General features: G+C 39.0%; 1 protein-coding gene across 3 annotated transcripts in view; it reads left to right on the top strand.

Annotated features, from left to right (window-relative positions):
* Window positions 1-996: 996 nt before the first annotated feature.
* LOC150085924 (cytochrome P450 3A24-like) overlaps window positions 997-15,615 on the top strand; it is a 120,168-nt gene continuing 105,549 nt past the window's right edge. For all 3 annotated transcript variants that reach the window (XM_090373584.1, XM_090373583.1, XM_090373582.1), the window contains exon 1: window positions 997-1,125. In XM_090373584.1, the coding sequence (XP_090229710.1) occupies window positions 1,052-1,125 (74 nt within the window). In that variant the 5' untranslated portion in view covers window positions 997-1,051. The remainder of the gene's footprint in view (window positions 1,126-15,615) is intronic.

Below are 15,615 nucleotides of genomic sequence, written 5' to 3'. Positions count from 1 at the left end.
GCCGAGTTGTGCGTTTTGAAATGCCTTTTTTGATTACCACTGTTTTTAGGTTGTTATTTGACTGGCTACAGCCTTTCTGTTACCTTGCACAAGACTTAGCTTCTTTTACTTCTCATATTAACGAGTTGCTTCCAGCCACAGCGTTCACTGGATGCTATTTAGGCATTGGACCAATTGGATACATTCAAGATACAGCGGTAGGTGAAAATTCCAGCAGGATTACAATTTCTTTCCGAGATACTCCTTCCATAATTGTTAGTATTAAAATGGCATAATGATGCAAGGAAGCTGATTCATTCTGCATCGACCTGTAAAAAAAAAAAAAAAAAAAAATGCTTGTGTGGCGTTGACTACAGAGTCGACAAGTTCAGAGTCACTTGAAATCTTTCATTTTGCCCATTCTCGCAGTGAATTGCACGCATAGCATCCCTACATCTGCCCACTGATGCCATTACTGAATGGCACTCCATATCGTGAAGAGAGGAGGTGTACCTAATAAAGTGACAACTCAGTGCATAATAATTTTGATTCGTTTACAAGGATACTTTTGTTTTATTGTGTGTTGAAATACTTCAAGAATTAAATCAATTTAATTAAGATTTCATAAGGTAACATGAATAAGATAACAACAATGACTTTATAGTTGGTACAGCACAAACAAAAAGGAAATATTTTTATATGTAACTTTAAATAACACACACACACATATATATATATATATATATATATATATATATATATATATATGTTTAGTATTGCAATTTAATATTATTCTTGCATTTTGGTGCAATCATTTTCAGCATGTAATCTGTAATTATATGCTGCTGACTTCACCTCTACTTCCTGCTAGGTTGCGGTGAAACGGAACTGCGCTTTTCTGCAGAACAGAATACCGATTAATTCTCCCATGATGCATGCAGTGAAGTTTCTTCGTTTCTACATAATGATCTGAACGCTGTAGAAGAATATTCGAACATTGGTTTTTTCCTACTTGGGTGATGATTATTATAATTTTTTGTCAGTAATAGCATCTCGGTTTGATTGTGGAGAGATGGAACTGCTTAATATTAGCAGCATTCCTAATTGGTTTCTGTTGGCGGTAAGCATGCTTACCCTCTTATACCTGTAAGTGTTTTTTTTTTTTTCCTTCTCTCTCTCTCTATAGATTTATGACTATAATATGAAATTTCAGTTTTTCTCCGCCCGTTAATCTTAATTATAATGTGTTTTTTTTTTTTTTTTTTTTTGTTATTATGATTTTATTGCCTGTTTCGCTGTTCCGTCGCCAGGAATTTTCATATGGGGATCGATATAGTTTGAAATAGGAAGAATCAGTAAATATCGTTATCTTTTATGGATAGCGCTCGAGTAATTTTCTTTTGGGTGTTGGGGGGGGAGGAGTTAGGCGACTGGTTCTACTTTCCCTGTTCATATTTAGCCCCTTTATCCGTTCAAAATATAAGACGAAATGACTGGTCGTGTCGTATATAACCTGGCATTAATGAACACATAAGCTCAACTGTCAAATAGTTAAGATGCGAAATGTATAGTACAATATACATTTTAGATTTGCATCTTAGAATTTTGTATCAGATATGCAACTGAACCGTAGAGAGGCACATTTGGGCCTTAGCTGCTCTGTCGTTTAGATCCAATCACAACATTGAACTTTTTACAAAATATCGCTTATTTCGTAATGCAAGAGGGCGCTGTATATCCATGGAAACATAATAACAACAATCGTAGCAACAATGTGTTTGTTATTTTATGTCATGAGTTTGTCACATACACGTGATTTCAAGAGAGGCAATATGCTATATTGCGTACAAATTATAGCAAAAATAAAGATCGGGTGTTTTCATAGTCTTTCAAACCATTATAAGATAAAAATAATTAGCATCATTTATGAGAAAATCGGCGAATTTTTTGCTAGAATAGAAGCGAGGGACCGATTCACGTGGGTGGATGAGATACCAACCCAGCACCTGGTTCTATATCCAGTTCAGTAAAATCTAGCTGAGGTTCTGATGAGAACTAATATTATATTGATATTAAAATGAAAAAATCTCAAATCTTACATTACATTAAAAAATAATTAAAACTCAATTGAACACAATTAAAAATCAATCTAACGCAATTAAAAATTAAATTAATTAAAAGAAATTTAACAAAAAAATGCACCCCCCCCCCCCGATTTTTCCTTCCTGAAGCTGACAACGCTTTTCAACCATATGTCGTGATCACAGGAACGAAAATCCCTGTTTTGTTCCTGTGATCATGACAGGAAGGAAAATCGGCTTTTTTTTTTTTTGCAATTTTACTTTTTCGTTAAATTTCTTTTAATTAATTTAATTTTTAATTTCATTAGATTGATTTCTGATTCTGTTCAGTTGTTTTTTAATTGTGTTCAATTGAGTTTTAATTATTTTTTATTTGTAAGATTTGTGATTTTTTTCGTTTTAAATTGCCGGAGAGTATCATAGGGAAGTGTTCTATGTATTATATTGAGGTAAACTTCTCTTATTATTTTACAAATTTAAATGATAACTAATAAAATAGGTCAGAAGTAACAAATAATAAAATAGAAGCTAATAAGATCTTTAAAATTATAATTGTCAGAAACCATATGGAAAGGAAATTACTTAAATGCTTTACGTAAATAAAATTAACCTGGGAGTTATGAAATTAATTCAGTAAGCCAAATGGGTATCTTACATATCGTTTTTCCACAGCAAATAATATAAGGCTGAGTTCTATAATTGATCAGACTATTGGATTTTATTTTCTTCATTAATTAAAAAAGAAAACATTATAGAATGAGTGGAAGAAATTTCACTTTTGAAATTACTTCTAGTCATTCTGTGTACTTTTTTTTTGTGATAACTTTATGCCTGAAAGTAGACTTACAATTTCCCTGGAATTTTTGAGGTTTTTCTCTTTCTTTCAATCACTAGATTCATTTTATAATGTGGCCAGACTTTATATCATTAAAATTGCTATTACTGGTGTTAAAAATTAAGTTGAGAGAGAGACATACCATCTTAGTTGACTTTTTTTTCAAGCTTTTTTTCCCACTTGGTTGACGTCAGCAAGTATATCACATGCACGTGCAGAATCATTTAAAGTGTTGTATGCATCAATTTAATTATTATTTTAGCATCGATTTCCTTTCTTACCATATTCTAGTAGACGATCAGATTAATCAGACAAGATCTTTCCATAACAAATCTGTGCTGTAAAAAAATGATCCTGCATTACTTCTTTGATCACTGACTCCATTATTTGCCCTGGAAATGAAGTTAAGCACAAAGGTTTATAATTACTCACTTCTCCCTTTGATCACACACAGGGAATAACTCGGGAATTTTTTTTTTTTTTTTTTTTTTGGCTGATGCAGCATAAGCCTCAGGCTTTCTTGTACCATATGGCTAATAATAATAATAATCCACATTTGTGAATAGGAGAGACATTTGCAGATCTCCAAACCATACAGACTTCCCATGAACCCAAGGATGCTCCCATAATTATGACTAAAAATTCTTACCTTCTTTTGCTGCTTATTTTTGATATAATTGGATAGATTCCATCACCTCCTGGGTGCCTTATTTACTTCTGGCCTCCAAATTTTCTTCAACTTTCCTTACAGTTATCACAAATTCATTCAACTCTCAGTTTAAGTTGGTATACTGCTGATATGCCCATACCACTGAAATCCCAGGAAAGTAAGTGGCAAGACCAGCCAGAATACAAATATTGGTAACACCTGGCCGGCGTCCCTGTGGCGGGTATTCGTAATGCCCTGCTCAATCAGCTTCAACTTCTCGAAAATCTGCTACCAATTCCTTAAATGCCGATCTTCAGGTAATTCTCCAGTGGGGCAAAGACAACTTAGTTGATTTTAACCCTTCTAAAACTCAGTCTTGTCTTATATCTCGCAAAAAGGATTCTTCTGCTCCTATGCTTATCTTTAGTGACACTCCAATTTCTAGGCAAAATGATATATCTCTTTTGGGGATTACCCTGACTTCTAATCTCTTTTGGCACAAGCACATTACAAATATTGCTTCCTCTGCATCTAAAAAACTTGGTTTTCTCTTTCGCTCTCGGCGTTACTTTTCTTCCAAACAGCTGCTCACTCCGTATAAATCACAAATCCGCCCTGCCATGGAATATTGTTCCCACATCTGGGGTGGTGCCCCCAAAACCTCTCTCAGGCTTCTTGATTCCATTCAGAAGAGGGCAGTTAGGTTAATTAATGATTCATCTCTAACAGAGTCTCTCCACTCGCTGTCTCATAGACGCACTGTTTCTGCTGCATGCCTCTTCTACAGATGCTTTCATGGGCACTGTTCTTCTGAATTAGCTTCTATAATTCCCGCTCTCTCTTTCAAAACAGTCCGAACATGTGCCGCCACCAGCCAACATCCATTTACTGTCCAACTTCAAACCCACAGAACCAACTTTTCATCTTCCTCATTTATTCATTCAACTGCCGTTTTCTGGAACAACCTTCCTTCATACGTATTTCCTGAAAATTACAATCTACAGAAGTTCAAGTCCAATGTCAACAAATATCTTCTTTCGTTTTCTCAACTTCCAACCAAAGCACGGTACTAAGTACTATAGGTTCTAATACCTCTCGTGTTTGGGGTTCACATAAAAAAAAAAAAAAAAAAAAAAAAGATGCAGAATATTTATTCTGTTTTATTTGTCAGTAACCAGAACAGGATCAGCAGGGTTTGTGCCATTCATGTGGTTCATTCAATTCCTTCTAGTGTTATCATAAACAGATGGCATTTTGCTACTTTCTTTTGCATTACGGACTGACCAGATTTCTCATGCTCTGCCTTGGCCTGCCTAACTCCCCCCACCTCCTTTGTGTCTTGATTACAGACTAGTTTGTACTTAATGTATGTTTCTGTGGCCACTGATAATTTATAATCATCCCATGCATTTTCCTTCTCTTTACTAGTCTTATCTCTCATCCATTTAGGTCTATATCTTGAATGGAACCTCTTGGTATGAAAAGCTTGGTGGCTTGTACAATTACTTCTCTGAATACATCCTCTCCACACTGGGTGAAAAAGACCTGTGTTTGAATCCTGTCAATGATGCAGGGAATTTTTATGGGCATTACAATGGCAGAGTTAGTGGGTCTCAGGTGAGAGTAGCATGGATAGTTTTCCCAGAAACTCTGGTTTGCCGTGCAGCAAATGGTAAATCAACCACTGGACACATGCAATTTACAGTCATATTATATATAGTGCAGTATGGGTTGCTGATGCACCTAAAACCCTACAAAACCAACCAACTAACCCTGAATGCCTTTCATTTAGAATTTTCAGTTGGTAATATCAGTGGATCCTGATAATGATGAAAGTCATCATTACAACAGCAAAATTGAGAATAGTTACATCTTTATGTAAAACCCATATCAGTACACTGTGATCAGTTCCACCTAGCAATTGTTTTTATCTGTAGATTCTTAATGATGAAGTGTGACTGCTGATAATTAGATCAAGAGTGTTGCTTTCCCATTTGCCTAACATGTGGTATAGAAAACAGTAATCCACTAAATCCAGAAAAGTCTCCCTACTGTAGTAGTAGTAATGGCAAATGATGCAAGAAAGCAAGCTTATATAGCATCAGCAAAAAAATAAATATATATATATAGCATCAACAAAAAAAAAAAAAAACAGTTTGGCCATCCATACCCTCCACAAATTTGCCTAGTTCTCCCTTGAATTTATTTAACCATGGAGTCTTGTCAATTATATATAGGAATTTTGCTAGCAGGGACAGGGAGTTGATAACCCCGTTATACAAGGCAGTGGCCAGGCCACACGTAGCGTACTGTGTACAGGTCTGGAGGCCTCATTTTAAGAAGGATGTAGAGTTGCTAGACAGAGTACAAACAAGGGCAACAAAGGGGTGCTCTTACCAAGAAAGTAGTAGCAGTAGTAGTGGCATGTGATGCAATAAAGCAAGTGTATGAGCTTATGCAGCATCAGCCAAAAAAAAATAAAAAATCACACTATTCCCTCCAAATTCATGTCCAGTTCCTCCTCAAATTTATTTAACCTATCAACTTCCACAACAACAGATGGAAGTTTGTTCCAGCAGTTAACCACCCGCTGGCTAAAGGCAAATTTCCGCACATCTATTCTACATCTGTCTTTTCTTAATTTGAATTTATGCCTCCTTAGGTTTGTAATCTGAACAAGTGGAAGGATCCCATCAGAATTCAGCGTGCTCAGCCCATTTCAAGGCCTTATACACCTCAATCAGATCACTGCACAGGTGCTGACCGGGCTAGACGGGTGGGTAAAGTGCCTGCCTGGCAACCCAAAGGTCACCATGATCCAAGCCTGAGGCGGGTTTGAATCCTGCCTCGGACTTGGATCAGTGTACTGCAAAAAACCTTGGAAGGTGCATTATGGCCACAAAACTGTTGCGCCAATAACTAACAAAAAAAAAAAAAAAAAAAAAAAAAAAAACTGCGCAGGTGCCTAGTCTCCAGCCACTGCAATTTGCAGAACTTAAGCCTCTCTTGGTAAGAGGATCCCTTCATTCCCCTCACCAATCTTGTTGCCCTTCTCTCAAGCAAATCTACATCCTTCCTAAATTGAGGCCTCCAGACCTGTACGCAGTACTCAAGGTGTGGCCTGACCATTGCCTTATACAGAGGGACATTCCCTGCTAGCAAAATTCCTATATATCATTGACAAAACCACATGACCTGCCCTGGCAGCCTGTCTGCATTGCTCAGAAAACTTCATATTTGACTGCACAATTACTCCCAGGTCTTTTTCATTTTCTACCACCTTAAGTATAGTACCACACAGTTGGTACTTTTCTCTGGGGTTACTTCTACCCATATGCAGTACTGTACTTTGCATTTGTCAAGGTTAAACTTCAGTTGCCACTTCTTAGCCTTAAGTTCTGCAAATTTCAGTGCTTGGAGAGTAGGTACCTGCGAGGTGATCGGATTGAGGTGTATAAGGCCTTGAATGGGTTGAGCAAGCTGAATGCTGATGGGATTCTTCATCTTGCTCAAACTAAGAACCTGAGGGGGCACAGTTTCAAATTGAGGAAAGATGGTTGTAGAATAGATGTGCGGAAATTCGCCTTTAGGCCAGTGGGTAGTTGATTGGTGGAACAGGCCTCCATCTTTTGTTGTGGAAGCTAATAGCCTAAATAAATTTAAGGCTGAGCTGGACAGGCATTTGGAACGAATGGAAGGATGAAATGGGAAAGTTTTTTTTTTTTTTTTTTTGGCTAATGCTGCATTAGCTTGATTTCTTGCCTTGTATGCCTCTATTAATGCTAATGCTAACCCATCCACTTCCACAACAACAAAACCACCCACTGGCTGAAGGGAAACTTCCACACATATATCCTACAACTATACTTACTTCATCCTTCCTCAACTTAAATTTGTGCCCCTTGATGTAATTAGTGTCGGCAAGTGGAATAATACCATTGACATTCAGCTTACTCAATCCATTCAAGATTTTAAACACTTCAATCAGATCTCTCCACAGGTGCCTAGTCTCAAGATACTGCAATTTACAGAACTGAAGCTTTTCTAGATAAGAGCACCCTTTTGCTCCCTTCAATCCAGTTGCCCTTCTCTGAACCCATTCCAGCAGGTCTACATCTTTCTTAAAGTGAGGCCTCCATACCTGTAAACAGTATTCAAGATAAGGCCTAACCATGGCCTTATACAAAGGGATAATCACTTCTTTATCCCAGCTAGCAAAGTTTTTGTGCGTCATTGACAAAACCCGATGAGCTGTCCTGGCAGCATGTCTGCACTTCTCAGAGAATTTCATATCTGACTGCCCAATTACCCCAACGTCTTTTTTATTCTCTACCCTCTTGAGTAGCACAAAATTAATTAATAAGTTACTCTGGGATTGTTGCTACCTATGTGGAGTACCTTGCATTTATCAATATTAAATTTCAACTGCTATTTCTCAGCCCATCAACCCAATGTTTCTAGACCTTCTTGCGGAAGCTCACCCTGATTACTATTGTTAACCACCCTGCCAACCTTTGTATCATCTGCAAACTTGGACATTAAGCCTCTTATTCCTTCATCAATATCATTGATAAATATTGAAAACAATGAACCCAACACTGAACCCTGAGGAACTCCACTAAGAACATTAGTCCATAAAGCGCAGTGCCCATTGATAACCACTCCTGTTTTCTTCCACCTTACCATCCCTTTATCCATAGCTGTAACTTTTTTTTTTTTTTTTTTTTATGTGAACCCCAAACACGAGAGGTATTAGAACCTATAGTACTTAGTACCATGCTTGGATTGGAGGTTGAGAAGACGAAAAAAGATATTTGTTGACATTGGACTTGAACTTCTGTAGATTGTAATTTTCAGGAAATATGTATGAAGGAAGGTTGTTCCAGAAAACGGCAGTTGAATGAATAAATGAGGAAGATGAAAAGTTGGTTCTGTGGGTTTGAAGTTGGACAGTAAATGGATGTTGGCTGCACGTGCTCGGACTGTTTTGAAAGAGAGAGCAGGAATTATGGAAGCCAATTCAGAAGAACAGTGCCCATGGAAGTATCTGTAGAAGAGGCATGCAGCAGAAACAGTATGTCTATGAGAAAGCGAGTGGAGAGACTCTGTTAGAGATGAATCATTAATTAACCTAACTGCCCTCTTCTGAATGGAATCAAGAAGACTGAGAGAGGTTTTGGGGGCACCACCCCAGATGTGGGAACAATATTCCATGGCAGGGCGGATTTGCGATTTATACAGAGTGAGCAGCTGTTTGGAAGAAAAGTAACGCCGAGAGCGAAAGCGAAAAACAAGTTTTTTAGATACAGAGGAAGCAATATTTGTAATGTGCTTGTGCCAAGAGAAATTAGAAGTCAGGGTAATCCCCAAAGGAGATATATCATTTTGCCTAGAAATCGGAGTGTCACTAAAGATAAGCATAGGAGCAGAAGAATCCTTTTTGTGAGATATAAGACAAGACTGAGTTTTAGAAGGGTTGAAATCAACTAAGTTGTCTTTGCCCCACTGGAGAATTACCTGAAGGTTGGCATTTAAGGAATTGGTAGCAGATTTTCGAGAAGTTGAAGTTGATTGAGCAGGACAAGGTTTCTCAAAATGGAAAGTGGAATGCAATGTGCTATCATCGGCAAAACTATGGATAGGATTTCCAGTCAATGGAAGAAGGTCATTAATATACAAGAGGAAAAGAGTGGGGGAAAGAACTGAACCTTGGGGGACACCAGCATTAGTGGAGAAGTTAGAAGACAGAGAGCTATCTACCATCACCCTCAGTGAGCGATCAGAGAGAAAACTGGATAACCAATTACTAAAAACAGTTGGCAAACCATAAGATGGAAGCTTGTTTAGAAGATCTTTATGCCAAACACGATCAAAAACCTTTGAGATGTCAAGAGCAACTACTTGTGTTTCACTGAACCTTTCCATTGAATTAGTCCATAAATGGGTAACATAAGCCAGAATATCACCAGTGGATCGATACTGACAGAATCCATACTGGCGATCGTTGAGCAGACGGAAGGTTTCTAGGTAGTTAAGAGTTGGCGGTTAATTGATTTCTCCATTACTTTAGAAAGAGTAGAAGTAATTGCAGTGGGATGATAATTGGATGGGAGGGATTTGTCACCCTTTTTAGGAACTGGCTGGATATGAGCAAATTTCCAAGCAGATGGAAAAACACCTTTGGAATAAGAAAGTGAAAAATGGCGGCAAAGAATAGGAGTACGTTCAGGAGCACAGGTTTTGAGAACAAGTGGAGAAATACCATCAGGACCTGGAGCTTTCTTAGCATCAAGATTCATCAAAATCCTTCTGATATCCTTTTGACGGAAGACCACAGGAGGCATTGAATGGAGCGTGTTGGGAATGGTGGGAGGTGTTTTACCAAGATCATTAATACATGAGCTGGAAGAAAAATGGGATGCTAGCAGGTCAGCTTTATCCTTGGCTGAAGTGATAACAGAACCATCTGATTTGGCCAGAGGTGGGAGCAGAGATGGGCAAAAGTTGCGGCCAATAGCTTTGGTAAGAGACCAGAATGCTCGGCTACCATTAGGGCAAGAAGCAAGTTTTCTACTCTTAGCCTGTTCAAACTCTAGTTTGGACTGATTAATAACTGCTTTACAATTGTTGCGAGCTTTGGTGTAGACAGAAAATGAAACTGAAGAATTAGAAACAAGCCAATTACGATATGCAACATTCTTCTCTTGAACAGCCTTAGCACATTTATTGGAAAACCAAGGTTTAGATAAAGGACGAGATTTTAAAGTGGAGTGTGGGATAAAGGATTCCATTCCTGCAAGAATAATTTCACTGACACGATCTGAGCAAACGTTGACATCAGAAGTTTTGAAACAGTAATCCGACCAAGGAAAAGAAGAAAAGACGTCTCACAGGTCATCCCATTTTGCATTCTTGTAATGGCAAACAACACGAGGTTGGGAATAGCCATGAGATAAAGGTTCCATTGGGTTGTTTGTGAGAAAAACATCAAGCGTATTGGCTGTATGATTAGGATTGTCCGGTATTCTTGTAGGTAAATGAACAATCTGTGCTAGGTCATTAGTAATTGCAAAAGCCTGAGCATCTTGACCTGCTGAGTCAGTGTGACTAGAAAATGGAAGCCAGCTGGAGTTGTGAACATTAAAATCACCAAGGAAAATTACCTCACTGTTAGGAAAGTTGGACTGGAGAAAATCAAGTTGCAAAGAGAGGAAGTCAAAGAGTTCCAAGTGATTAGTGGAGTTGGGAGAACAGTAGAGACAACAGATGAATTTGACACAATTAGGTAGAGAGATTTTAAGCCAGAGAAGATCAAAGAGAGGAGATTCCAAATTGCCAAGTCTCTGAATGGGAATATCAGAACGGACATATGCACAAGTACCACCTTTGAGGCAAAAGGAATCATACAGCGGATAAATTGGCCATCTGAGATAAGCAGTTGTTGAATCAACCGATAACTGAGATTCTGTCAGAAAAAGTACATGGGGTTTGGCAGACTGCAAGTGGAAATGGACATCATTGAGATTAGAATTGAGACCACATATATTTGTGAAATTAATTAGGAAGTGCTTGGGAGGTTTAGATCTTTTCACAGATAAGTTTGCTCTATTAGTTTGACAATTCATGGTGTACTCAATAGTAAGAAAAAGTGGGTGGGACATGCTGTATGAAGTAATGAAATTTTTGGATATGGCGTACACGTGGTAAGAATATACCCAGATCCTTGACATAACGTGGCCTCGACAATGCTCCCTGCATACACACTATTCGGACTCCCTCCAGTCACTATCTGGCAGAGTAGAGGTAGCAAGATTATACACTAGCTGCTCCGGAAGCCTCCTAGAGAGTTACCAATAGGTTCAGTCCGGTGTACTAACTAGCGGCCAGCCTGCGAACACTGTTTTAGAGCTGTACCCTCGAAATATAAGGAATATTGTATCTCGTCACGATGTTCATCATAACCTTAGAAGTCATCAATCATACTGCATGATGGAAGAGATAGGGAAGAGTTGACCAGAACTTAGCTCTAGAGACTAATCATGGGTTCTCCCACTTCAAGCCTCCAATAAGCAAAGTGGTGGTATTTCACCGGTTGATGAGAGTCATCTACCACCTAGTAATTTTTGCCCTTAATGCCACATTTCTTGTTTGTACAGCAGTCTTATATGCAGTGGTATCAAAAGCCTTCCTGAAATCCAATATATGATGTCAAAATTATTTTTTTTTTCATCCAGTTCCATGAAGATCGGGGAATGACCATTGCATATCCCCAGAGCAATATGGCCTTAGTTGCTAATGCTCCTAAAAACCAAATAACAACAATCCAGTTCCATGGTCACTGCATCCTAGTAACCTATCAGATTGTTTAGACAAGATTTCCCCCTGAAAACTCCATGCTTTGATTATAGTATAATTGCCTGTCTGTCCAAAACAGACAGGCAATTATACTGTTGCCCTGCATTCTTCTTTAACCAGTGATTCCATTATTTTCCCTATAACAGATGTTAAGCTAACAGGTGTATAATTACTCCTGACACCTTTTGATACCCATTTATGAATTGGGGATATATTCACACATCTCCAGTCCATAGAGACCTCCCCTGAAACTAAGGATGCTCTCATAATTATGGCTAAGGGCTTGCTTACCTCTTATGCTGTCCCCTTAATGTAATTGGATAGATATCATCTGCCCAGGTGCCTATTTTATGTCTATCCTCAACAATTTCTCCTCCACTTTCCTTTGAGTTATCACAGTTATTTAGCTCCTTGTGAGAGTGTGATAAACTTCTGCCATCTCATTAGCTAAAGAATTCCTTGTGTTCGTATTACATGCATAATACCTATTCAATTTGTCTGCAACCTTAGCAGATTAATCAACAGTTATCCCATAAACATCAAGTGGCCTAATGTGATTCAACCCCTTCCTTCTACCGCTAATATAAACATAGAATTCTTAGTTTTTCTTTGCATTCTCTGCTACAGACTTCTAATAATCTGCCTTAGCTTGCCTGACTTCCTTTGTGACTTGATTATAGACTAATTCATAAAGTCTTTGTTATCGGCAAGTTTGGTGGGAGCATCGTATCTCGTAATTAGTAACTTAGTGTACACTGAAAGGACAGAATTCATGAGATACTTGGTTCCTGGGCAACGTGTCACCCCTCTTGCTAGTGGAAAAACCCACCGCTTGGCAGGTATGTAGGTATACTGTATCACTGCATTCATGTAGATGGTAATGTGATGCCAGTATGGATGAACATCATGAGTTAACCAACTTTGAAAGAAGGATGATAGTGGGTACCCAACGCATGGGTCAATCTATCATGGAGGTGGTACAGAAATTGCACTATCTCTGTTTGACAGTATCAAGCGTGTATTGGGACTACACCATTTCTGGAATAACATCTCATCGTGGACAGTGCTATGGGCGGAGAAAGGTGGTGGATGAATGTGGCTGTTGACTGTCTCGCATTGTTTCAGCCAACCGGACAGCGACAGTGGCAAAAATCATTGTCAACTTCAACGAGGGAGGAGCCAGAAATGTCTCCATCAATACCATCAGGCAATCATTAGTCGCAATAGGTTATGGGAGCTGCCGACCCACCAGAGTCCAATTGCTAACAGCACAACACAGGACTCTATGCCTCAACTGGGTGAAAGAACTTTGTCATTGGATCTTGGATGATTGGAGACAGGTCTCCTGCTCTGATGAGTCCCGTTTCCAGTTATTTCAAGCGGACAGGAGGGTGTGTTTCTGGCAGAAACCACACAAAGCTATGTACCCATCATGTCAACAAGAAACTGTTCACATGATGTTTCATGTCAACAAGAAACATCCACCAGGCAGGTGGATGGTCGGTAATGGTTTGGGGTGTGTTCAACTGGCACACGTTGGAACCTCTGGTACATCTATATGTGTCTCTAAAAGCTCCAGGTTACGTATCCATCCTTGCAAACCATCTGGGCGCCTCCGTAGCCAGGTGGGCAGCAGCAGTGCGTAGCACATACTTCTTGATTAGTCCGGGGTTCAAGCCCATGACCACCAAATATGGAGGATGTGGAAAGGTCAGGGAATTACGACCGCATATCCCCAGAGCAATATGGCCTTAGTTGCTAATGCTCCTAAAAACCAAATAACAACAACAACAAGCAAACCATCTGCATCCCTTTGTGGTCCTCATGCAACTACAGGGCAGTGGACTCTTCCAACAGGATGATGCACCTCTCCACAGGTGACTAGAACATGGTTCGAAGTGAATTCCGCAGATTTTACCACCATAGAATGCCTCCCCATTCACTGGATATGAACCTTGTGGTGCATCTTTGGGATGCTGTAGAAAGGTCTGCTTGAGTTTTGGATCCTCTATCCAGGAATGTGATGGAATTATGGACATCTGTGCAGAAAGCATAAATGGAAATACCCATGTAATGCTTTTGTGAACTAGTGGACTCAATGCCTCACCATATGACTGCCCTTATTTGGGCGAAAGGTGGGCCTACCCATTACTAGGTAGGTAACCCACGATTTCTGTCCACTCAGTGTAGCGCATAGTAGTAATTGCATAATGTTTCAAATTGTAGTAAATAAGTAGCTCAAAGGTCCTAATTGCATGAGTTGGCATATTTTTGTATTTAGTTAAGGATTAGAAGGTGAGTAGCATTATTTTTAAATGTTATATTGCAGTACGTACTGCATAGCAAAATCTTGGAATAGCATTGCATTGTTATATTCATGACTCTTAGTTCTTGTGGTAATTTTAAATTAAATGTAAGCTATAACCATGTCTCAAAGAAGAGGAGCAAAGCAAAAAAGTGCCAGTTCTCTTATAAATCACAGCAACATTTGGTGTTCCACTCGTTGCCTCTTTTTGTGGCATAATGAGTAGTGGGACATGACACAGTCAAAGGGAATGTCTTTGTGTGCTTTCATTTCAGAAAGCACACAAAGATGAGCTTATATGAGGGATTAAGGAAATAGATTGATGCCCTTAGAAAGGACGAATCCATGACGTACCCACTGCCCATTACAATGCTGGAGGCTATACTTGTGCAACACAACACAATGAGAGTCTGTGTGGCAGAAGGTGCTAGAAAATTGCTGTACAAATTGGAGCAATGTGACATTAGGGGGCTAGTTGAATGGAAGAAGACAGGGTGATTATCAATAGATATTTCACTTCTTGGACTGATGTTATTAGCAGAGCCCCCGTGGGGTTCATTGCTGAGCCTATTGTTGGTGCCAGCATTTGTTAATAGTGTTGAAGGCTTATCAGGTTTAATGTCTAAGTCTGCAGAGATAAAAAGATTTTCAGGGTGGTTAATGATAGTAATCAGGGTATTCTAGACATAGAAGAACTAGGCAGATGGACTGAGAAATGGCAGTTGAAGTTTAACATTGACAAATGCCAGGTACTATATTTGGGTAGCAGTAATCCCAGAATAATATACCAACTGTATTGTATCGTACTCAAGGAAGAACGATAAGGGCCTGGGAATAATTGTGCCATTAGACATGAAGTTATCTGAGCTGTGGTGGCAGGATGCTAGGAGGAGGACAGCTCATGGGGATCTGTCAGTGATATATACATGTATTTTGTCAGTAATGGTAAAGAGGTAATTATCCTGTTTTATTATAAAGCAATGGTTATACTACATCTTGAGTGCTGACTGCATACAGTTCTGGAGACCTCATTTCAGGAAGGATGTGGATCTTTTTTTGAACATATGCAGAGAAGAGTAATGAAATTAGTGAAGGGAACAAAAGGGTATGCTTACCAAGAAATATTTCAGTTCTGCAAATTGCAGAGTCTGGGAACTAGCTAACTACAAGGAGATCTCATTGGGGAGTTTAAGGTTTTGAATGGATTGAAGAAGCTAAATGCTGATGGCGCTCTTGCTCAGGCAATGCACGAGGGGGGCATAAATTTAAATCAATGGTGGACGGTTGCAAGATAGACGTGTGGAATTTTCTTTCAGCCAGCAGGTAGTTGAACTACCGCAACACCAAACTTTCATTTGGTGTTATGGGGATGGGTAGTTTGAATAAATTTAAGGAAGAACTAGAAAAATTA

Source organism: Mastigoproctus giganteus, chromosome 5 (genome assembly GCF_048544385.1).
Source record: "Mastigoproctus giganteus isolate SK-2022 chromosome 5, ASM4854438v1, whole genome shotgun sequence".
In the NCBI taxonomy this organism is placed as follows: Eukaryota; Metazoa; Arthropoda; class Arachnida; order Uropygi; family Thelyphonidae; genus Mastigoproctus; species Mastigoproctus giganteus.
Note: the sequence above shows the minus strand (reverse complement) of the source record. Positions and strands in the feature narration are given on the sequence as shown.